General features: G+C 39.4%; 2 protein-coding genes across 2 annotated transcripts; one reads left to right on the forward strand and one right to left on the reverse strand.

The window, feature by feature from the left end:
* Positions 1-2,819: 2,819 nt before the first annotated feature.
* Positions 2,820-4,703, reverse strand: LOC117486548. The gene is made up of 4 exons (XM_034135055.1): positions 4,555-4,703; positions 4,048-4,351; positions 3,728-3,857; positions 2,820-3,336 (listed from the first exon to the last, which is right to left on the reverse strand). Exons 2-4 carry the CDS (start codon positions 4,343-4,345, stop codon positions 2,958-2,960), a joined length of 807 nt encoding a protein of 268 aa, XP_033990946.1. The 5' UTR covers positions 4,346-4,351; positions 4,555-4,703; the 3' UTR covers positions 2,820-2,957.
* Positions 4,704-4,707: 4 nt separating this feature from the next.
* Positions 4,708-23,545, forward strand: stx18 (syntaxin 18). Its single transcript, XM_034135054.1, has 11 exons — positions 4,708-4,936; positions 14,493-14,560; positions 17,826-17,941; positions 18,151-18,228; positions 18,639-18,705; positions 18,797-18,882; positions 20,390-20,481; positions 20,843-20,901; positions 21,384-21,453; positions 21,543-21,623; positions 22,864-23,545. Exons 1-11 carry the CDS (start codon positions 4,784-4,786, stop codon positions 22,957-22,959), a joined length of 966 nt encoding a protein of 321 aa, XP_033990945.1. The 5' UTR covers positions 4,708-4,783; the 3' UTR covers positions 22,960-23,545.
* Positions 23,546-24,103: the final 558 nt, after the last annotated feature.

The raw sequence follows: 24,103 nt of genomic DNA on the forward strand, positions 1-24,103 counted from the left end.
AGAAACAGACTTTTAGAGCAGTGATTCTCAATCATGGTAACCTACACCTCTGAAGTTGTCCAAGGGTATGTGGAAAGTTTAATTAACACAAAAACAAAAAATGAAATAGTAATTGGATTTTAAAAGAACATCCAAGTAGTGGACGTGGAAACTGGAGAGCCAAATATGATCAATGTAGTAATTTACCATTACTAGCATGGAAAATGACAAAGTACATTTACTTTTAAGTACAATTGTGAGGTACTTGGACTTGATTTTATGCTACTTCTTACAGACTTAAAATAAATTGATAAGCAGTTCTTTGTTTGCTCTATAAAAAATATGTTATTTCCATCCAGTTTTATGTATTTGTGTTCAATAGAATAAGGTCTATATTCCACTCATATGAACATATTTACAGGGTGCAGGTGAAGAAGTGTGTAAGCTCATCGGATCGAGTCAGACTACATCAAACAGAAAAGGTTTGGAAAAAGCATGATCGGAGAAAATATGTTTTTTCAGCAAATGAGTGCAAACACTGTGATTCTTCAAACATATTTTGATCCAATCAGTTGTTAAGGAGCAGCTTGCTATCCTTTTTTTCCAGTCAATCCCAGAACAGCTTATGCTTGCAGTAAGCTCAATTAGTGTGTTTTATCCTGCGGTTAGATAAAAGTAAGGAAACTTTAATGCTCCGTTTGACTCCTCATATCAACACATTAGGTATCATAAACGCAGCTGTGCCTTTCCGTGCCCATAACCTTGGTTCTTGAAAAGCTGCTCTCTTTCCGCAGTCAAAACTTAAAAAGTGGATGAAAGAAAATGACGAGCAGTTCCTGCTGAGGCGGCAGAAAGGGAGAGACAGTCACAGCACTGGGTTCTAACACAGTCTGGCACAACACTAACAAAGGAAATGAGCAAACCACACAGCAAATAACAGACTTTTATTCAACACTCAGGGCCCCACTGCTTACATCTGGGTGCCAAGCCCCGTCATTAACAAGTAAACTGAGTTATGAAAAATATTACGCACAAATTACTACATTTGTCTAGACAGAACATTATCGTTGCTTTACTTTCATTGGCATGACCAAGTTCAATTTTCATAAATATGTATATTGGTACATGTCAAACATTTACAGCTTCCAAATTCACACTTAAGAGTAAATGGCATGATTCAGTAAATAAACTACTTTCCTCACAGTGTTTAACCATACATATGAGTTGGACTTCCCTGCAAGATAAAATAAACTAAATTATACTTCCTGTGAAGAATTACTTTGATTTTTCAAGAATTAAAAAACGCTGTAGTTGTAATTCACAGTTTTATGACACATGGTTTTCAGCTGGGAAAATATTTAGGTTATGTGAGCTTTTGTAAAAGTGTAATTTTTTATTTTGTACTCAGAAGTATACAGTCCACTAGCGCAATATTTCATACAAGAGTGTAGATGAGACCTTACTTTACCAATGTGTGATTGATGTACATTATTATAACCAGACAAAGTGTGTGAGAATATAAACTACACTGACTGGCTCGTTATGGGAATGGCATTAAAACGACACACAAATATGCTGACTAAGAATAAGATTCAGTTAAAGGTGGAGACCATACTGCCTTCAAGAGTGACAGTCTCTGAAAAAGGCATTACAAACAACCCAACATATCACACGGTCCATCCAAAGCCTTTTATTTCACATTTTGGTTGCTTTCACCCTCTTCGATTAAGGCCAGCAGTACACTGAGTAAATGGCTTTACAGGACTCTCATAAAACATTTCTGTATTTGTTATAATGAGTAATAATGATTACAGACTATATTCAAAGCTACATTGGTAACATCTTGCCTGGTTGGAGGTGGAAATACTGTAAATGAAATGTTGCTTAGCACCACTGCTATTATCTATTTAACCTTTTCAGACACAATAATGTTGAAATCCTATACTGTAGTATCCACTCATTTTACTGTCAGTACATGTGTATATTTATTTGTATTCCTTTCCTTCCGGTTTTTTTTTTTTAAATAGGGAGGGATGAAACCCTCTTTAATGGTCACACATGCAGAGCACACAGCACACACAGTGAAATTTGGCCTCTGCTTTTAACCCATCCTAGTACAAGGAGTCTAGTACTAGGAGCAGTGGGCAGCTATTGTACAGCGCCCGGGGAGCAATGGGAGTGGGGGGGAAGGGGGGTGTCTGGTGCCTTGCTCAAGGGCACCACGGCAGGGCAGGAGGTGAACTGGGACCTCTCCAAGTAGAAGTCCACACTCCATATTTAGGTCTGGTCGGGGACTTGAACCAGCGACCCTACGGCTCCCAGTCCAAGCCCCTACTGACTGAGCCACTGCCGGTTGTTCATGTTGTTGGGGATTTGACTTGGTTTTCTATTTAATATATTGAGCAGCCAGAGAGAGTTCATTTGTAGAGTTCTTTTCCCTAGCTAGATGAAGAAAATATGTGTGTCCTCTTGGGGATTCCCCAGATTTAAGCTGATGAAGAAGAAGCCTATAAAAGTGGTTCGACACGAATAAAATAAACTAATGAACCAAAACGTTTGTATGAATAATTCAAAAACCTGGCATGATGCAGGTCAGCTAGTAGAAAAGTGTTACTTTTCATAACAACTGGAGGCGGAAATCTGTGTTCCTCATTCAGACAGGGAAACCTAAAGACCTTGGACTGTATGTTTGTGTAATATGTAGGATGTGTGAGCATATAGTGGCTGAGCTGTGTGAAGGTATATTTACGTCTAGATGTATGTCTGGACATGTTTATTTATTTGCATTAATTTGTTATACCTTAAAGAGAAGTCCATACACAGTGTTGTGTTTTCTACTTTTATTCACTGTTCTATTGCTATTTCTATGTCAACATATAATCAATTAAAACAATAATACAAATTCACAACAAAACAAAGGGTTGTTCACAAATACATTTCACAAGAAACAGACCGAAGCAACAGATCGTTCTTTACAGTTACTTCAGTCCTTTGACTATCGGCTTTTTCATCATCTTGATTTTAAGTGTGTAATATTCTTCTTGCAGCTTTAGAACTGCCTCTTGTCTTCTTAGTACTGACATTTCCAAATCCAAACGCTCTTGCAGCGTTGTGCAGTTGCCTGGAGATGAAGAAGAGCAGGAGGTTTCCTGGTGTTCTGCAGAAGCTGCAAAGTCAGCAGCACGAGGAGAACTAAAATGCATTGCGATTGATTTTGGGAAATTAGCAAAAACAGTCATTTTCTGTTCTGCTGGAGAACTTGATGGTCCTGTATGTGTCGGGAGCTCAAGCTCTCTCAGGGGATGATTGGTGGAGAATCTTTCATCAACTGAGTGCTGATTTCCATCTTCATCGCAACTGAAAAAAGACGGTCAATGATTAATATCATTTCTAAGAATTGTCCATTCATCCTCAAGGTTCAGGATTGGTTAATCAAATACTTTTTCTAAATTGCCTCTTGTTATTGAGTTTAATTTGTCCAGGTTGTGAGATTACACATTGGACTTTGTTTGTGGTGTGACAAATTTGATTTGATAAATTAATTTAAGCATCTATTGAAAGAAACAATATTCCTGTTAATAATATAATAAGAATTTTCACAGGGGATTATATATTTGTACAAAGTTGCACTTAAAAATGTTCAAAGTGAGGTTTGTCTATTAACCAAATGAATTAAATAAGAGTCTATGCTTTGATTGGGGTTAACAGACCCAAATAACAGATTTTAAATGAATTAAGTTTGTTTTACCTGTTATGTTGAGTTTCCACCAGTCCTGAGATTAAAGAGTCTTCTCCATCCTGTTGCAGCCTGTCTGAGAGGTTCATCACAGAAACCACGACCTGAGTCACAGCACTTAACTGCTCCATGGACAGGCCTTCTGTAAGTGAATAATCATGTTATGCATGAGGTAATGTACATAATCACATATATTCAATTAAAACTGTGAGGATGTAAATCAGCCCATTTCCTCTTCTAGAAGTTTTTCCTCCAGCCATCCCCACATATCCACACTCAAGGTTTACATTTGTAACACATTTTATTGCTATCAAACTGCATATTTTCCTCACCTGTGCTTGATTGCCTTCTGTGCCGTTTGATCTCCTCCCTTGACTTTGACATTAGATTTTCCCACTTTTTGTTACAGTCAGATACTGTACGCTGAAACAGTGGAAAGGCTTCATTTATGGCTTGGGTTATTTCCTCCCAGCCTTTCCTTTTATCCTGTATTGTAATTCCAGTGCTGCACTTCCCTCTGATTACGTCCTTCTTCTCTTGCATTAGCATAGCAAGAAGAAGACACTCCTGGTCTGTCCAGTTGGGTCTTCTCTTCCTGCTGGACATCCCTTCAATAAGTTGTAGTGGCATTTTTTTCTGGAAGAAACAAAGATAGATTATTGATTACCAGTAGCCTATGCTGGTCCATAATACATCCTTAATATAGTAACGTTGGTGCAAAACATGTAAATATGCCATTACACTTTATGATCTATCTGACAGGTTAAGCCTACCACTTAAGTGTTTTTAGATTTAAGGTATAAAATAAGAGATTTTCGAAGTTTTAAGGTTTTGTTCACCTGTAACTCAATGGCGAGCGACGAGCAACATGAGAGCAGGTCAGCCTTTCTCGAAATGTAAATATTGCGAGGTACAGTACACGCTACATTAATTAATTACTGATAAAAACCCTAAGGTAAAATGTAAGGCTTTCTTCTCCGTCTCAGGGAAAATCCACAGCGTCGCAGGAGAGTGACGTCGTCTCTTGGTGACGTGTCGATTTGTTTACAGCGCTGCAGCTTCACAGACATGGCTGTGGATATAACTTTACTTTTCAAAGCCAGTGTTAAGACTGTAAAAACCAGGAACAAGGCGATAGGAATTGGCCTAGAATCTCCTAAAGATGACATTTTCAAGAGGAGCAGACCCAAGATAGGCTTCTCTCCGAAGGCGAAAGAAGTGGTGAGTGTTTCCTCAAGCTAACTTTAGCTAACCGGGCTAGCATCGGCACAGACTGACTTTACTTGTAATGACAGCTACAAACTGAAGTGGTTTAGCGACAGTGTTGCTCATTTTGAATTATAAAAGCAACAGTACGTTTATGACATGTGTACAGGAAGTTAATCTGTTATCCAGCATGCTCGATAACTGAATGCTGATGTTCAGTACAGTGTGTACCAGCAGTTCACTGTTAGCAGGCCCTCTCTGAGCAGTGCATATCATTATACAACTTTATTATGCAATGTGAATGAGTGTGCAAATTGGATGAAAAAACCTCTATCACATTATTTTATATGACGACACAGAACATGCATTAAATATCTCATAATTATGACACATTCACCAGGTTCATTCATATATATATATACAACCCTGCATTGCCATAACATATCTTGCAGCTGATACATGTATATAATCCTGAAGCAGATATCGTTTTATTGTTCAACACTGATTAAATTAATGTTCTTAGCTGCTGTAGGTTTAGTTGGAAAGAGTTGATGTGTTGTTACATCTGCAGCTGTATTATATGCACTCTTCTGATTTTTGTTCTGTTCTGAAAATAGCAGCCTCCTTTACGATTACTTTACATAATAGTATTACACTTTCATATATGAAAAAGCTCTTTGTGCAACAGTTACTAAATTCTGTGAGAATATATTTGCTATAAGTTAGTTTAGTGTATTAACGAGTGCTGTCGAAATGCAATAAACCAGGTTCAAATCTGTGTCTTTGTGCAAGCAGAATATAATTTATATCAAATGTTTCCTCTTTTTTAGAATAATTTCACCAATTTTTACAAGAAAACAAATTACGTTATCGTCTTCACTATGTATACTTTAATAATTATCACTCATTTAATTCCGAAATCGTACCATTACTTAGTGAGTCATAACTTTATTTTCTCCCTGTGAAAGTTTTAACTCTACTTAAAAATGGTATTACTTTTCCTTAATCGGTATTAGCGATGCTCTGGTTTTCTGTACAACAAAATTCAATTTAAAAGGATGCAATGTCATCTTATGTTTTTAAAACAAAGTAGCTTTCCACATAGCCATTACTTACCCAATGGCCTTCTTTCCTTTCTGTAGCCCATCTCTGCAGCATCTCACAAAGCATTGAGATATTGATGTATATGTATATACTGTATATATCCAGTCTATGATGTTGCTACATACTTCAAACTAAATGACTCAGTCACTTAGTTATATCATGTCTTTACTGTCTGCTAGTCTTCTTTGTGACATGCCTGTTTGACGATCTTCCTGCAAAATTTGAGCAAATTATGCCCAGCGATTATTATTGCCTGCAGTGAAGGCAGTTGTTTTTAGCTTGCGAATCTGTGTGTGTTTCATTATGGCAATACTTCCTCACTGAGACACTTACTGTAGCAGGAACTATCACAGAAGATGTTTTGAATGCTTTGCCAGGTTTCTATATTTGGGTCCACATGTCTTTGGACAGATGTATCTCTCTGTGATAGCACTGCAAATAAGCAAGATACAGTCAACTTAATAGATGAAAAGTGGTGTGGTTTGATCAAGGGACACACACACACACACACACACACACACACACACACACTTTACACCCCTGGCCAAATTTGACATTTGCGCTAGAATGATCCCATCACAAGATGACTGCAATGGACGTTACAACAACTTAGAAGATAAATAAAACACTAACACTATTTTTACTACAACCTCGGTCAGGATTCAGGAATGTTCAAATCCTGCCAAGTGTGGGCAGTTCATAATAAATGACTGCTGTGCTTGAGATCTGGCAAGACAAAAGATAAGTTGTTGGAGGACGAAAATCCCTTTTGGGCCAAATGTCCGCGGACTCAGCAGTTTTGAGCCCAGAATGTTTGGTGCCAACTGTCAGGTCCGAGCGCCACTGCTCCCCCACTGACTGGCCCGAATCTGAGTCTTTAACTGACCCAGAAAAATTACACAATGCGATCTAGAATTTAGGCTGCAGTGGCCCAAACGTTACAAAAAAGGTCAAGAGCATTAAGCTCCCTTTATTAAGACTTCAAAAGTATGTCACATGTGATTCTCTAATTGAGGTTCTGAGACAGCATCAATGGTTGGAAGCAGGAGATGGATCATTTGTGAATAAAAGGCTTCGCTTCATGTCGTGAGTTCTGCTTCTGCAGCCAAACGTCCTTGGCCTGCCATGAATATCATGAACACAAACCTCTTCAAAGGCACCTTGAAGAACCACTTTACGTTTCCCTCGGGGAGTCAGGACTTTAAGTTGTACCTGATGTCTCCAACCATCAGTCTGAGGCAAACATGAGCCCGGTCGCAGCAGCTCTGCACAACCAGGGTTTTGTTATGTTCTGTTACATTTATATTAGAAATGGTGGTTTATTAAAAGCAGTGGTGCTGATTCAAAGAAACCCAAACCTATCCTGTGGTGCCTGCCCTCTGCTCGCCTCCCCCCCCCCCCCCCTCCGCTGTCTCCTTCACGCTGCAGATATTATCTCAAACCATCTCGGTGAAGCAGCTTTTGTAGAAATTGAAATTGGGAGTTTGGAATGTCCTGACTGTGTACAGTTATGTCGCGGTTTTCACCCGCAACTCAACTATCCGTTCTTCTCGGCGCAGCCTGACTTTAGGCAGCATTTTTTGGGCAAGTCCCCTCTTCACATGTACGATTCCATAAACATACTGCAATAACATTTTCTTTCGGCTCTTGGACAATTTCTTGGGGAAAGCCGATCCTCCCAAGAGCCAGTGATTAAAGGTGGAAGATCAAAACAGAGAAAATATTAAATTAGGTCCCCAGTAACAATGTTGACGGCCGGCACCTAATGCAGAACAGATGTGGGTGCCCTTCAAGACATGCATAACTCTCCCAAGTTCCCACTGAAGCTTCACAAAAATAGAAAGAAAACATCAAAGTTGACAAATACACAGTGGTCCTATGAGGCTTTTTCCCACTCAAAAAGCGCTTCAATGGGAAAGGAAATGTAGATCATCTCAAGGCCATAGAAAAAAGGCTTGATTGACTAATAAGAGGGCCAGTTTGTTCAGGGTGGGGTTTGGTCGGGGGAATCTTCTACCTCATAGGGGTCGGTTTGGGGCACTGTGATCTCCATTTCACCGCTCACCTCGTCTCTCTCAGCAGCATGCTGCCCTTCTCAAGTTTAAATGGAGGGGGTCACTTCAAAATTGGTAAATTGTGTGTAGAAAATAGTGCTTGTCTCCCCACTGTGCCTTTAGTATTGGTATTCTGAAATTGGCCCCTTCTCACTGTGTTTTCTTAGAAACCCTGAAAAGTGTGGCCAAGAGCCAGCACTTAAAGATATGTTGGGGGGGGGGGGGGGGGGCTCTTCCCTATGATAGCTTTCATATTGAAATACTATGCTTCTATATACTAAAAACATTTAGTTTAGAATCTAATTTACTTTACTTTTAAGGGTGGTGAAGATTCAAAGTCCCAAATGTTTGTTCACATTTTGGAATTCAACTCAAGTTTGTGGGATGCTCTGGAATATATCATCCCAAAGAATGTCTAATTATGAACATGAAAGTCAAATGTTTCCTCAATGAAATACACTGGGATATGTTAAATCAGTTAAGGCACAATCAAAGTAGGAGACCGAATTGAAAATGGTTTGTCGGATCTTTTTGTATTTGATTGATGTTGTCATGCATATGAAACCGGAGCATATCGGCAGATCTTTTGCATTTAACAGCTCATGTTAAAGGCATAGTGTATAGTAGTATACAGCATATAACATTTATGAGTTGACATTAATGTCAATCATTTAGGGAATAAAGTGCACATTTGAAACTCTGCTTTTTTGTCTTGAACAGTTTTACCAGGCTTATTTTTTTCAATAAAAAGGTTACACATTTAATACATTTATTGCAAAAGCACACAGCCTAAGTCCTGTAGCCAATATATCATACTTGACTAGTCACAAACGTGGTTAAGAAGGTTAAACGACAATTATTTTAGCGAATAAAATGCTAAATCCTGACTTTGATCTATATATTGAAGAGAAAAAGAGTGTAAATATATATTTATAAAATCACCACCAAGGGGAAAACCAGAATAGTCTTTCCATTCCCACAAAACGTTCCCCTTTCATTTCAACACAAGTCACCAACATATTGGCACAGGTAAAACGTGCAGCTGTCAAAGCGGGTCTTTCCCCGGTCAGGACCCCAGCCATGGGGAAGTGATTTTCTGGGATCACCCCGAGATGAACATGCTGCTAAATGGTCTCTTTACCAGTTGGCCTAATCTCTGCACTGTTTTCTCATGAAAGCCATGGCAAATTGAATGTTGCGGCATCTGCTGTCAGGCCTGAGCTAAATCTTGGTTTAGTTTCACTGCGTGCAACAAAATGCTTTTGCATGATTCCTAAAAATGAAAATAAAATAGGAAAAAGTGGTGATACACACATTTACAGATGCATGTCCAACTCTTAATCACGAGACGGACACCAGATACTCGGCAGGCTAAATAGTTTAAGCGGAACAGAAGTAATGTTGAGCTCAATATTCAAGACTCAATTTAAACATGAAGAAACACTAAAGCAGCAGCTGTTGACGCTTTTTGAAGAATGCCGTCCGGCTTTGTCATTAGACAAATCTTAGTTAGTGTGATTTACACTGACTGAAATACTTCCAAATGCAGATGACAGGAGGCTGCATACCTGACCCTGACACTTCAAAACACAGAGTCTGAACCATGAAACTACAACAGATGTGTTCTCTACTTAGAGACTCTGGTGTTTTTGGTTCATGATTTAAGATGTTGTGTTGCTAAAAGACATGCGGTATTCATTTTGTGTACTCATTTCACATTCATATTAACTGTATAACAACAAACATGTTGTTTACTTTCCATTTGTGGTCGCAATTCATCATGAGTACCGGTAGATGAAAGAGACAAAGGTCAACAGATAGTTTTTAAAGTCAGGCTGGGTTACTGCTGCCTCAAAGGTGCAGACACTATAAATCCTGTTGTTTTTAATGAGGCCTGAGTGTTGCAGTGTTGTTACAATTTGTCTTCCACACAGCTGAATATCTGTTGTTTCTTGGCGTACACACGCTTATAGTGGCTTTCTCCATTCTTGAAGTGATAGCTTTATTCAATTGAATTACTGTAGAAGATGGTGATAGGAGATTTACTTTAATGCGTAATTTATGGCGTTCTTTTTTTGCGACCAAACTTGACATTTAGAGTCCAGAGAAACAATTGAACAATTTGACATTGAAGAAATACAAAATAAATGTCTTACTTTCTGTTGTTTGCTTATAATCCTCTACTCTTTCTATAGCAATATCCTGGTTTATCTTGGCAAATATTGGGATTTCAGAGATGCAATTCTTTTTATTAAAAGCAATTTTTGAACATCCGTCATTATTTTTATTTTTTAAATAATAATATATAAAAATAAGGGTTAAGCGAAAATGGCACAGGTTACAGATCTGACAACCAGGTTTGAAGTTTTAAAGATGGCCATCCTGACTACAATAGCCGTATTAAGTAATTAGCCTTATTGAAGCGTGTAATCATTTTTTAATCGTAGCTATGTTCAAAGGAGATTATGAACAATCTGAAACTGCTGACCTGAAACAACCCATGACTTGCACGCACAGTTCAAATTACTTGACAGAAATAAAAAGCAAGGTGGGTGATGAAACACAAGACAAGCTTTAAAAGAGGCACCTTCCCATCGTAAATCCAGCGTGTGTGCAACCCCAGATTTTACACTTTAAAAGAAAAGTTAGGCTTGATGTGAGTAAAACCAGTTACTGTTACTGAGCCAGTAGGTGAAGAAGAGTGTCTAACTTAAAACACTGAGTATTTGGGATGAAGGGAACTGGTTGATTTTGTTTAAAGAAAACTCGACTGTAAAACAAGTTCAGGAATACTTAGAAGGAATCACAAACATTATTAACACAGTATTGCATAAAAGTGTTGCATTTTTTTTTAATGGCTTTGAATTTCTGATTGTGTCACTTAATTTCAAAAATGCCCTTCAACATTGTCTATTTATTTATTTATTTTGTCTTCAGTGGTTTCCAGTTTTTTACGTGACAGTCTCAGCCAATCCATTTGTTTCCTTTGTTGAAACCAGAATTGAGTTGCTTCAAAATGAATGTGTCCAAAGAATACCTTTCTCAGCGCTGACTACACAGTCAATTTCAGTTACCGTGTTGTTCATTATAAATATTGGTCAATAGAGATTTGACAGTCTTGTGTTTGTCTCAGTTTTATACTCTCTTAGTGAACAATATAACATGCATTGTCTCCACTGATGACCCTCAGTGTTTGTTTGTTCTACGTTGATGTTCTGTATCCATGCGTGATCTGAGCTGCACGATCAAAAATGAACAAACATCAAGACTGTATACAAGCGCTGCTAACTACGGCTTTGACTTATCCAGTGGAAATCTAAACACACTAATGCAACTTTAGCACATATAAAAAAGAAAAAGCCGAAGACTCTTTTCATAAATAATCTTAAAAGTTTTCTTTGGTAGGTTTTTTTGTTTGTTTACAAAGTTGACTAAAGCGGTTTAACTGCGAATAGACATAAGAAGACAAAACTAAACCCATTAGAGAGTCAGACATAAACATGATAATAAAACCAGCATGCGGCAGAGTCTTCTCCACTGAAGCATCCTCTGTGTATCGGGCCCACATACTGAAACACAACATCGCATGGCGTCAGTACGGATCGCCCTCGGTCAGGACACGCAGAGACTTAAACCTCATCATGAACTTCTGTCAGTTACCTGGATTTAACAAAACAAAGAGCCATCCAAGCTCTTTAGAAATCTGCCAGCTAAGCCTTTTTCTCTTTTCTTCCTCATAATAATCCCCCCTGATGGTTTGTTTGGGCTCAATCGTGGCTGGAGGGAAACAGGGGGAAGGAGAAAGTGAGGAGGTAAAGTGGGGGTCTTTGATGATGACGAGATTAGATGTAGCCCGGCAGACTGTCTCCTTCTGCCGTCGCTGAGCCCGGCCTCACACACACACACACCTATGGCGGCTGCACGTATACACACACACACACACACTCGCATATAGCAACATACACACATATACGAGGAGCCACATGCACAAGGCCACCCCCTTCCTCATTGTTGAGGAATTACTTGCTCTTTAGGGTCTTAAGTTACAAGAGCAATTGATCCCTCTGACCCCCTGCAAACCCTCGAGGTTGTGCTGGGAATCTGAGCTCCAATGTATACACACAGGAGACAGCTCAACCCCCAGAGCAGCACTCTTGACACTCCCCGGCACCCCCACAACACACACACACACACACACACACACACACACACACACACACACACACACACATACATTGTGTCTGTTGTTCCAATGGTGTGGATTTAGCACTGCCTGCTGGGCAAAAAGGTGCAGTACCATGGACTTAATTCTGCTGGAAAATATAGTTTGTACATAAATAAAAGGTGAAGCCAAGTGCTAATTGCTAACAGAAAATATAGTTTATAGTCAAAGATAAAATAACGCTATGTAAGAGGTTATATTTTCCACTTTGTGGCAGGCACAAAAACAGAATTACTGGAACTTAAAAATGTGCCTCCACAGCGTTTTTTGTGGCTTTAACGATTTTACCACCAGTCTGGATATACTTGAGATTGGGGAGTCGATGGATTAATATAATCATATCATGACAATCTGTTACATTGTACGCACCTGAAAGTGTTGACAAGCTGTGCGTCCTTTTAAAGATTTAATTAATATATTGACAGGAAGATAACCCTAGGGCATCTACAGATCGTTTCATCAATCATTTGTTGATAGTTAGTTAAAAGTTATGTCAAGTTCCCAGTATGTCATGAAATATAAAACATTTTAAATTCATGATCAATGAAGACTAGGAAATCAACATTTTCACTTTCCAAAACCTCAAAGGTCAGTGAGTTTATTTTCTTGCCATTTTTCTTTTTTTTTAATTATTCAATATTCTACTCAATATTCTCACATTAGTTCATTATTAGATTTATTGTAGATGTATTTTTTGGAACATTAGGTTAATCCATTAACTACTTGTTTTAGCTTTAGTACTCATAAAAACGTAATGTTCGTTTTGATAATAAATAAAACCAATCAAAATCACAGAACAGCAAAAATGAAGCAAATGTTATATTTGTCTCCTCGATGAGATACATAGTGGAACGGCTGAATGCATCATCTATTTGCTGAAAATACATTATTGATAACATTGGTAAGAAAGGATAGATTCTTCTTTTAACACGACTAAACAGAACATGTGACTGTGCGTCTGAAGTTTTGGAAAATCCTATCCATCTCGCAGGATTTTGGTTCAATATGTCCTTATTCACTGAGACACTACATAACAGACGCTGTTTGAAAGACTTTGAACCATAATAACAGTTCTCTTCTCCACTGAACCCCCCTCTAAGCTCAACTGCTCTGAACAACAATTAACTCTTGACCTCAAATAATTGTATTATTACAAGGGTCGGCTTGCCTTAACAGCCCTTGCCTGAGTGAGTGCCCCACAGCAGTTTCATACGTCACTGAATTAGCTGCTCCACCAGAAGAAGGAGTGCTAGGTTTCTAACAAATTGCTCGGCTCTGTTTGTCTTGACACCTTCTTTTTGCGTCAGAAAAAAAAAAACATGTCATTTTTCAAACGTCAGCTCGCATAAAACACTGCTTCAGGTTACCGTGACGATAAAAATGAATGTTTGGAGACATTATTAGACGGCTGGTGCCAGGTTACCCCCTTACAGCCAAGGCAATTTGATAATTGAGGTTGTTAGAGTGAAAAAAAAGCTGAAGGCTGAAGACAGCGTCGTTATGTTATCAAAATAATCTCCCACGCTCTGAGGTCGCTGTCACAGTCAAACTCATTGTGTCATTTTTCAATCCTTAGCTTGTCTGGAGTCCTGTCTTCTTGTGGATCCAACAGAGCCCACTGTGTGCGTATCCACAGCCACTTGTAGCCTGCCAGCACAGCTCTGTGGACGGGGAAGCAATTTGGTCTTTTTTAATATTTGACCGAATTACAGGAGCAAATATTGGATTGAACCAAGTTTCCTCTGGTTTGCCTGTGCACACATACACTTGGACGTTTTCCTCGGTGATAAATAGTAACAGATCGTGAATTTAAAGCTTATTAGAGATGGCTCTGTCAGTGCTCTGTATGCCGCCACTCACGGTTTTATTCATGAGAGCAGTTTGACGGCTAAATTGCAGGTCTGATTTTTGTTGTATGTCCATGGCTTAATGAATTGTCGAAAGCAAATATTGAGAATTCACAGAGATAGACAGACATTGGTCGCCTGTCACATCCAATGAATACAACATTACACGTTTGCTCTGGCTCTGTCTGAACATTGGAAATAGTTTCCTGGTACACGTTGAAAAACGTTCTTAAGCCGCGTTGACGCGCTTACATTAGAAGCAGCAAATGAGGCGCAACATTTAAAGAACTCGTTGACATGAGGATAATCAAGTAATGCTTCTTCTTCTCACTTTATCTTGGCAGATCACGAACATCACCAAGCTCAAAGACTTTCTGCTACAACACAGGAAAGATTATGTGAGCGCCGGAAGGTAAGCCTCTCCAAACAGTCGCAGTAATCCTCCACAATCAACAACAGCAGCGGGGAAAACCCTCCAAGGCTGCAGGGGGGGGCTGCTGAAGAGACACAAAACTCAGAGGTCAGGGGTCAGGGCTACTTAAAGGTACCATCAAATATGTCTCCAGTGTGTATGTGTGTGCTGCAGGGTCTGTCTGCTGGCACAAGGTCAGCAGCGAGGAGGGTGGTCCTAAGGCAGGCTCCAGTCTAATTGTCTGGAATAATTGAGCTGCAACCAAGTGGAGAACAAATCACGCCCTGGGACTAATCCGGGCCTTCCTCCCTTCAAGGCCCCCTCTGTGTTCTGTAGGTGTGGGTGTGTGGAGTAGCCTCTGTTTCGTTGGGTTTGTTGATAAAGCCCCAACAGAACACATTAACTAAACATTGGAGATGTCAATGGGTGGAGCGCAGCAGTATTTAGTGGTGGGAAAATCCATCAAGAAGCCATCAGTGGTGTGTGGTAGTCTCGTCTACCATCAGCCGTGCCTGTCTTCCAATTTTCTTATCAACTTCCTTCTTCCTCCACACTTTGACTAAGCCTGACAGAATGATTATAGACTGTGGATGCAACTGAATTCATTCACATTTTTATAGCATTAGTGTAGATGGTCATCATTTCAGACAAATGATGGCTAAAGTTAAATAAAAGTCTTATTGACGGTGCCATGCTATAGCATTTAGTGACTGCATGTTAACCAAACCAAAGCATCTCCCCTAGTTCACCACAGTTATGGTAAAGGATGACTTGTTTAACTTTTATCAATCTGCCTTTGTCAGGGTCATGTTTGTTTTATTTAGAGGCAGCAACTCGTAGTTATTTTCAATATAAATGATCAATCAATGTTTATTTATATAGCCCAATATCACAAATGTTACATTTGTCTCAGTGGACTTCACAGTTTGTACAGAATATCAGTATGACAATACGACACCCTCTGTCCTTAGACCCTCACATCGTACAAGGAAAAACTTCCAGAGAAAATCCACAGTTTAAAGGGGAAAATGGGAGAAACCTGAGGGAGAGCAACAGAGGAGGGATCCCTCTCCCAGGACGGACAGACGTGCAATAGATGCCGTGTGTAAATCGAAAAGATAATACATTTCACAGTATAGGTAGACCAAATGTTTGGAAATGCATGTGTCTATAATAAGAAGATGAATCCACGAGGATGTCAACAATCCTGTGGGAGCCATCAGGGAAGTAGTATGATAAAAGTCAGGCAGGACCACAGTGACCGGTTCAGCCACGACTCGAAATCCAGGACTCAGATCAGGACTCAGGACTCAGGATCAGCCACGACTCAGGATCCCAGCGTAGATAGACACCAAAAAGACATTTGGGGAAGCTGGGTTATTCGGAACATGAGAGTACACAGGTACAGACAGAGAGAAGGAAGAAGTAAGGTGTCCCCCGACAGTCTAAGCCTATAGCAGCAAAACTAGGGGCTGAATCTAATCAGCCCTAACTAAAAGCTTTATCAAAAAGGAAGGTCTTAAGCGCACTCTTAAAAACGGATAGGGTGTCTGCCGCCCGAACACAAACTGGAAGCTGATTCCACAAAAGTGGAGCTTGATAAGAAAAGGCTCTGGTTCCCATTGTACTTTTAGAGACTCTAGGAACAACCAACAACCCTGCATTCTTGGAACGCAATGCCCTCGTAGGACAGTAGGGTATAATGAGTTCTTTAAGGTAAGATGGCGCCTGCCCATTAAGGGCTTTGTAGGCGAGAAGAAGAATTTTAAATTCTATCCTGTGTTCTATAGGGAGCCAGTGTAAGGCAGCCAGAACAGGAGTAATGTGGTCCCTTTTCCGATCTCTGGTTAGTACATGAGCTGCAGCATTTTGAATCAGCTGAAGCGACTTAACTGACTTCTTGGTACACCCTGATAATAAAGAGTTACAATAATCCAGCCTTGAAGTAACAAATGCATGGACTAGTTTCTCTGCATCGTTTTGTCTGTGTATTTTCTCATTTCATCTGTAAGACAATAGCAAACAAATGTGTCCATTGCAAAGTCCCATAGCCTAATGTTCTGTACCCAAATTTAAACCGATTTGGAAGAAGCCTGTGAATCGATTTCCAGCCACATTAAAATCAAACGTAGTTAAATGTTAAACAAATCTCACAATTGCCTTCAAAATGATAATGTGCCACCAACACCCTGCGCAAAAGGTGATCTAAATAACGCTCCAATCAACTCAAGTCATCTGTCACGTTGAGCTACATACATTGGGAAATAGGAGATTCCATACATCATAGAAATACCTAAACATGAAAATGTTGAACATTTGTAATTTAAAACATATTTTTATTATTTATATTTACAGATTGACTTAGCTTAAAGGTGGGGTAGGTAAGTTTGAGATACCGGCTCTAGATACACTTTTTGTTATATTCCATGGAATGCTCTTAACATCCCGATAGCAATAAATATCTTAAGTGCTTTGACAAAAATCCATAAAAAAATGTAATCTGTGGAAGCCGTAATACTGTAAAAAGTACGACCAATCATTTTAGCCGGCCCAGCTAAAATAACTGGATGGCCTACCTGCCTGTCAGCCTTCCATCTGTGCACAAACTTATCTCGTGCCCTCATTGGTCATGTGCACGTTTGTGTGTGTTGGAGGAGGGGCTCTGTAAGGAAGTGGCAGATTTGTTCCGGCTGTGTATTTTCAAATTCCAGCGCACTCGAGCTGGTTTCTCCAACATTACCTACCCCACCTTTAAATAGCTAAGGATTTATCTCCAAAATATGAATCAATTCAGCTTACATTCTTTTACATATTAATTTCAACTTATTTGCTAATGCTTTGTGCAAAAAATAATTAATCAAGTTCAATCAAAAATACAATCTACCATCTATCTATCAAGCAATACCAAAACAGAATCATTACCTATGTGTAATTAGTTGCACTCCTTAGTTGAGGAGTGTATTGTTGTATCTCAGAAGTCCACCAGAGGGAGACACCATCTGAACTACACAACACAACCTGACAGCAATAAGGCTAATATTCAAGTCCTCACATTGCATTACATGTCACTTGTTAGAGTCACATTATGGTCATTCATATGTCAATTTTTATGGTGGGATTTTAAGGAATGCAGAAAGTTGAAGATGTACATCATACAATTAAGAACTCTCTAGAATCATTGTTTGGTTACTAATCACACATTTCACTTTCGATACCTACTACACAGTATGTAAACTTACTTTGATTCTTCCTGTGTGTTTTACAGTCTCATCTCCTCAGATCTTACCCGTATGACGGACAATGAGCGAGACCAGATCGACCAGGATGCTCAGATCTTCATGAGGACTTGCTCTGAGGCCATCAGGCAGCTACGCAACGAAGGTGTGTGCTTGTTAACGAATACTATTGGTGTTGCATTATTTAACAAACAATGAAGATACAACTCAGGTTTTATTTTGTAACTTGGCTCTGACCTACATTGACTTTCATAACATAAACAGGGAGCTGGAAGTTTGATTGATCCTTATGTGTTGGCCCTGTACAGTACTATGTATGATCTTTATTAACTGAATGTGTTGTTGTCATGATAGCGGTGAAGCAAGTGAGTTCAGCCCAGGTAAAGGAGCACAGAGGGGCCGTGCTGGACCTCATTGAAGTCTACCTGAGAGGTGAGTTCCTGCAACTCATTGCAATTAAAACAGCATTTCTGTAGACTGCTGGGGAGACATCTCTTTGTTTATCTTTAGGATAGTTAACTCGCCCTGGGATTAGTTTTAACATTACATTACATTGCATTTAGCTGACGCTTTTATCCAAAGCGACTTACAATAAGTGCATTCGACCAAGATACAAACTTGAAGAAAACGGAATCAAATAAGTACATCAGGTTTCATAGAGACAAAACATTTCAAGTGCTACTCAACTGGCTTTAGATAAGCCAGTCCTTTATTAGTATATAAGTGCTTTGTTAGTCATTTTATTGCTCGAAGTGGAGTCACATACTACATACCTAAAATCACTGAACCAATATTAAAGCAAACTGCATGGTAACATCATGTGTATCTTGATTGTGTTTAAGGAGTGTGCAAGCTGTACTCGGAGCAGAGAGCAATCAGAGTCAAGAGAATGGTGGACAAAAAGAGGCTGTGAGTACATACACATTAATACTTATTATACACTTCATAACGTGTGTAAAACTTCCTCCTGATTCACTCGACCCTGTGCCTGTGGTTCCAGGTCCAGACTGGCTCCAGAGCACAACAGCAGGGTGGGGAAAACGCCAGAGCCCATGGAGGAGAAAACCGTCAAGGAGGAAAGTTCTGGTGAGTTAGTGAGACGCTGAGACACTGGACTCTATCTCTGTGTCGGCACAAAGACTGGTACAAGCTACCCTTTTACTATAGGTTCATGCTTTACTGACTGATTTGTTCAAAGTAACCTTTTTGCTTTCATTCTGTGCATGACATGGGACTAGTGACAGAAATGCACAGTAACCTTTTAAATATAAAAGGAAAAAACAACCAAAATGTAATTATCGTAAGCTGTCCTGACTGCATTATAAGAGAAATGGGTGATTATGTATTCTCTACGACTGCGCTGTATAAAGGTGCTCCATAATTTACATTTCCACAGACACCTGAAAGCAGCAGGACAAATCTTTGTGTTTCATATGCAGCTTCTAATTTGAAAAGCACCATGCTTCAGCGCAGCAGCATCAATGCTAATGATTCATTGTGGGTGCTTGATGAAATCACAACCATTAACTTGTTATTCTGCAGGTTTATGCAATTCAAACCAACAGGTGTTGGGAAGCATTAACATGCAGGGAGGCACTTCACAGTTCACAGTGAAGCATTTTAAGATATGATATCTTGAGATAAAGGTTCACACAGCCCCCTCTCCATCACTCAGAATGTACTATATTTTAATCCGAAAACATGGGCTTACATAAGGCAACGGCTGCATGCATGTTGAAATGCGTTCATTCATCTTTTATTGGCATGTTGATGCGTTTCAGCTTGATTATGACCATATCGATTTTGGTTAAGTGTGATGGTCAAAAAACAAATGGTCTTCATTGTCATTATTGTGTTACATGATAATTATGTTAAGCATAGCACTGCTTATATAAATTATTACCTCAAATTAATATTCAGTTGAGAGAAGCCCCCAATGTTGTTTATTTTTAATTGGGTTTTGCTGAACTAATTTCCAGCTAATAATTGCTTGTATGTTCACTGTGCTTCAAACTAAACATGTGTTGTGTGGCATGGCAACAAGGCTCATCATTTCTCTTTGCAGCCAATTAGTTGTGCTGTATTCTCACCATGCCAATGAACCTCCCAGACAATAATCATATTTTCCTACTTGAACAAGTCCCTCTGCACCCACCCTCTCCATTCATGAGCCATTTTAATCAAGCAGCACTGAGATTGGCACAGTGGTTGAAACAGTTTGAGGCATATAATGTGTCATGATAATAATTAATCACCACACTCCTGCAAATGATATTCCATCACGTGGTCCCTGTGAGCACAGTGTACTGTAATGACCTACAGTTGTTGGAGCTGCACCATGAAAACAGAGCCTGCCAAAGAACATCAATCTCACTCTGCTTCAGTATTTCAACAGGGACTGCTCTTCCGTGTAATTAAAGAGACAAGAAAACACCATCTTAACAAATCCATCTAAATGAATCTATTTAAAAAGAAAATATAACACTAAGTGGTTATGGCCTTATTTAGAGGATTAGAAACTGAATACCTACTCGGATGATTACAGTTAACCGCTGAGTAATGTTGAAATAACATGTTCGTTTCTTTCCTGTAGAGAAGAGTGTGTCTGAAGTCCCTAACAACACCCTCAACCTGTGGGAGGAGGGCCGGGTGGAGGACGAGCTCTCTCCTGAGGAGATCCAGATGGTGCGGCACCTAAAACATCATTATGTATTATACATTTTACCCTTTAAATGTGGATTTTTTAAGATTCATGCAAGCATACAACCATTTTAATTAACAGGGAATAATTCAAGCACATTTTAATGACTTTATAGAGGAGATTTTTATGGAGATTTACTTTTTATGATGCCCAAATTACCATCTAATTTGTTCCTTTTTTAAATACCCATTTAAGCTAATTTAGCTATTGGAAGTTTGTGGTAAAGGGTGTCCAATAGAGCATAGTCTAACTCCTAATAGCCATATGTCATGTTACAATGAAAGCCTTATTTACATTGCATACACACTTAAAGCATGTGTTTCATAATGGTGTGTTTGTGTGTAGTTTGAGCAGGAGAACCAGAGGTTGGTGAGTGAGATGAACAGCCTGGTGGATGAAGTGAGGTGAGTCCCGCTCTGCACACTTTCCCTTGTTATTAAGTCTGTCCTGAAGAACATGGCTATTACCAGAGGATGTCAGTAATTTCATTCTGTCCACACATCAGTGTTTTGAATCAGGGAAGTGAACGGTGAAATGATTTACCAGGGAACTGTAGTAATCCGGAGAAACTGTCTCTTCCCCTCCCACTAAATGACACCCCTGTAGTGATTGAAATGGCAGGTGAGCAAGACGACAATTATGTGAAATACCAGATGTCGATTCAGACGGGATTAAAGTGACCCAAAGACAGAGGTGTTTGCAGATGAAATTGTTACTGTGGCAGCCAGAGAGAAACACTGACATGTTTGTTCCAGATGGAAAACAAAAATGGTCCTGAGGTGACAATTACCTGCCCCTGGAACATTAATGCCATCTGGAAAGGCTTAAATATGCTCTGCAATTTTTGTTCACGAGATATTTCCTGTGTTCCTTTTGTGCACGTCAGGCAAATCGAGGGCAAGGTGGTGGAGATCTCTCGCCTGCAGGAGATCTTTGCTGAGAAAGTCCTGCATCAAGTAAGCCGAGTTCCTCCCAGTTTATTCACTTGGACACTTCTACAAAAATGATGCACATAAACTCATTGTCCTTCTCTCGTTCTTGACAGGAAACAGAGATAGACAGCATCCAGCAGCTGGTGGTGGGCGCCACAGAAAATGTCAAGGAAGGGAATGAGGATATACGAGAGGTAATAAAACGGATCTATACACAACTATAACAGCATACACAAACATTAAGTAAAGTTTCTTTAAAGGAAACTCAACTATATGTTTATACATATCTGAATCAGATGTATAATATTCTGTATTGTGTATGAAATGTTGGGATTAACTGTACTTACTATTTCATGTTACTTCATACCTCCACATCTCAAAGGGTTTTATTGTCATTTATTGCCATTTCTTTAAAAGCTTTAAATACTATTTACTTTGCAAATTAACGTTAATAATACAAAATAAAAATCAACTGATAAATGATGTTGTACATTTATAGGAAGCAGGTCAAATTTAGTATTGCAGTATTAAAGTGTTAAACACATTTATGCTTCAGTAATTATACTCCACTGATGTGGTATATATACATTTAAAGCAGGCCATTCTGAGTATATTTACTTTTGGTACTTAGCTTTTACACTTCTTCTTTTCCTGAAGTGACATTTGAATGCAGGATTGTTACTGTTATTTAACACTTAGGCCCCGTCCACACGGAGACGATATCAGTTGAATCCGCTAACGTTTTCTATCGTATAGACGGTTCGTCCACACGAGGCCGAAACGGAAACGCGGATTCGGAGCCCGAATCCGATACACTTTGATAACGGCTCCCACAGTGGGTAGGTCTGGGGACGAAACGCTTGCGGCTCCGTGTGTACGCCATGATCATTTCCTGAAAACGATGACGCCATAGCCCCGCCTCTCCCCACCTCTCCTGCTCACCGTTGCGTTCGTGCTCCAGACGCTACTGACCATGATACAGATTTTAGTGCAAAATCTACAGCTCCTCTACCACAACCATCAGCAACAATAATAATATAATATAATAATAATAATCGTCGTCATCGGTCTTATTCGCTGCTTTTGGTGTATTTTGTGGCAGAAGTACAGCGCCACTTGTAAATGGCCCGGCAAATGTACTACAGCGTCTCCAGCGTTTTCGTGTGGACAGAAGACTTTTTCCAAAACGACTTTGGTTCGTTTTCGTCTCCGTTTCGTCTCCGTGTGGACGGGGCCTTAGATATTGTTCATTTTATTGAAGGAAAACATCTTAGTACAGTATTACAGTGTCCACAAATATGTAGTGATTATATAGGAATATTAAGTCAACTATCTTGTAATCTATTGTGCTGTGCTATTCATATCTGCATATTGTTTTAATTGAGTTGATGTAAATGGTCATTAACATATAATTATGTCTATTTTTGTCACAAGGCAATCAAAAACAACGCTGGCTTCCGGGTATGGATCCTGTTCTTCCTGGTCATGTGCTCCTTCTCTCTCCTCTTCCTGGATTGGTACGACAGCTAACCCAGCTGAACAGAACAGACAATGAACGACAGGAGACCGTCTGCCTCCTGGCACTTATCGGTTATCTCAAAAAGACGTGATGACATCACTGAGACTGAATGTACAGTTTACCTCGCTGGACCTGGTGTACAAAGTGCTCTTCTTGACGACTCTGTGTTCAAGTGGAAATGGCTAACTATCTATTAATGGCCGCTTAAAAGCACTTCTATTGGAGCGAGCTGTGGAGCATGGCGTCCTCTTTAAGTGTGTGTTTGGTTTGACAGTCTGGCTGTGAAAGCAGTGATCATACTTTGATTGACAGTAACTGTTATTGTCTGACTAACTGAATCTAATCCTTGTTGAAACTGACTGAAGGAAGCTGATGTTCTGACTGGCACTACATGCACTATCTGTCACAATTTGAATACATTATTTACTTGTACCTCAGTGCGATTTTAATCATACTTCACTGTCAAATGCTGTTGAATGTTTTGCTTTCCAGGCAATAATAAGCAGCAGAACAATTTATTAGATATTAATCTCCGCATGACTGTAATGGCACACCACTCACATTCTAGTAAAACCGAACAATAGTCTTAATTAAATTCTGGGTCTTCTTTCTTTACTTCAGGGTATCATTCTCAAACATTTCATATCTATGTCAAGCTTTCAGATAATATCAAGAGCAGCAGAAAGGCACGGCCTGCTTCGTGTCAGCTAAAGAAAAAACATAGAAGTCGGCAGGAGATTTGATTCAAAAAGCCTCCTGATATTTCTGCTAATCTGTTTATTAGGATTAACGTATATCCTCGTTAAAGCATTACAGCGCTTTGAACATTTTCTTTGATCTTAACTCAAAGGAGCCGGCGCTGTTAGCTGTATTTATGTTCTGCTCTGAGGGAGTTGCATGCAATTACTGACATGATTTACTCTTGAAGTAGTTCATACAAAATGTTTCTTATTATACACACAGTGGTACAAATGTAACTATGTACATTTACTCAAGAACCATAATTAAGCACCACAATGTTACTTTACTTGAGTATTTCCATTGTATGCGACTTTATACTTCTACTAGTTACTTTTTACACATGAAAAAAACATATGCGATGCTTATATGATATGACGCAGTACTTTATTACTAATCAAAGGAGTATTTGAGACC

The sequence above is a fragment of the Trematomus bernacchii genome, unplaced genomic scaffold, assembly GCF_902827165.1.
Source record: "Trematomus bernacchii unplaced genomic scaffold, fTreBer1.1, whole genome shotgun sequence".
In the NCBI taxonomy this organism is placed as follows: Eukaryota; Metazoa; Chordata; class Actinopteri; order Perciformes; family Nototheniidae; genus Trematomus; species Trematomus bernacchii.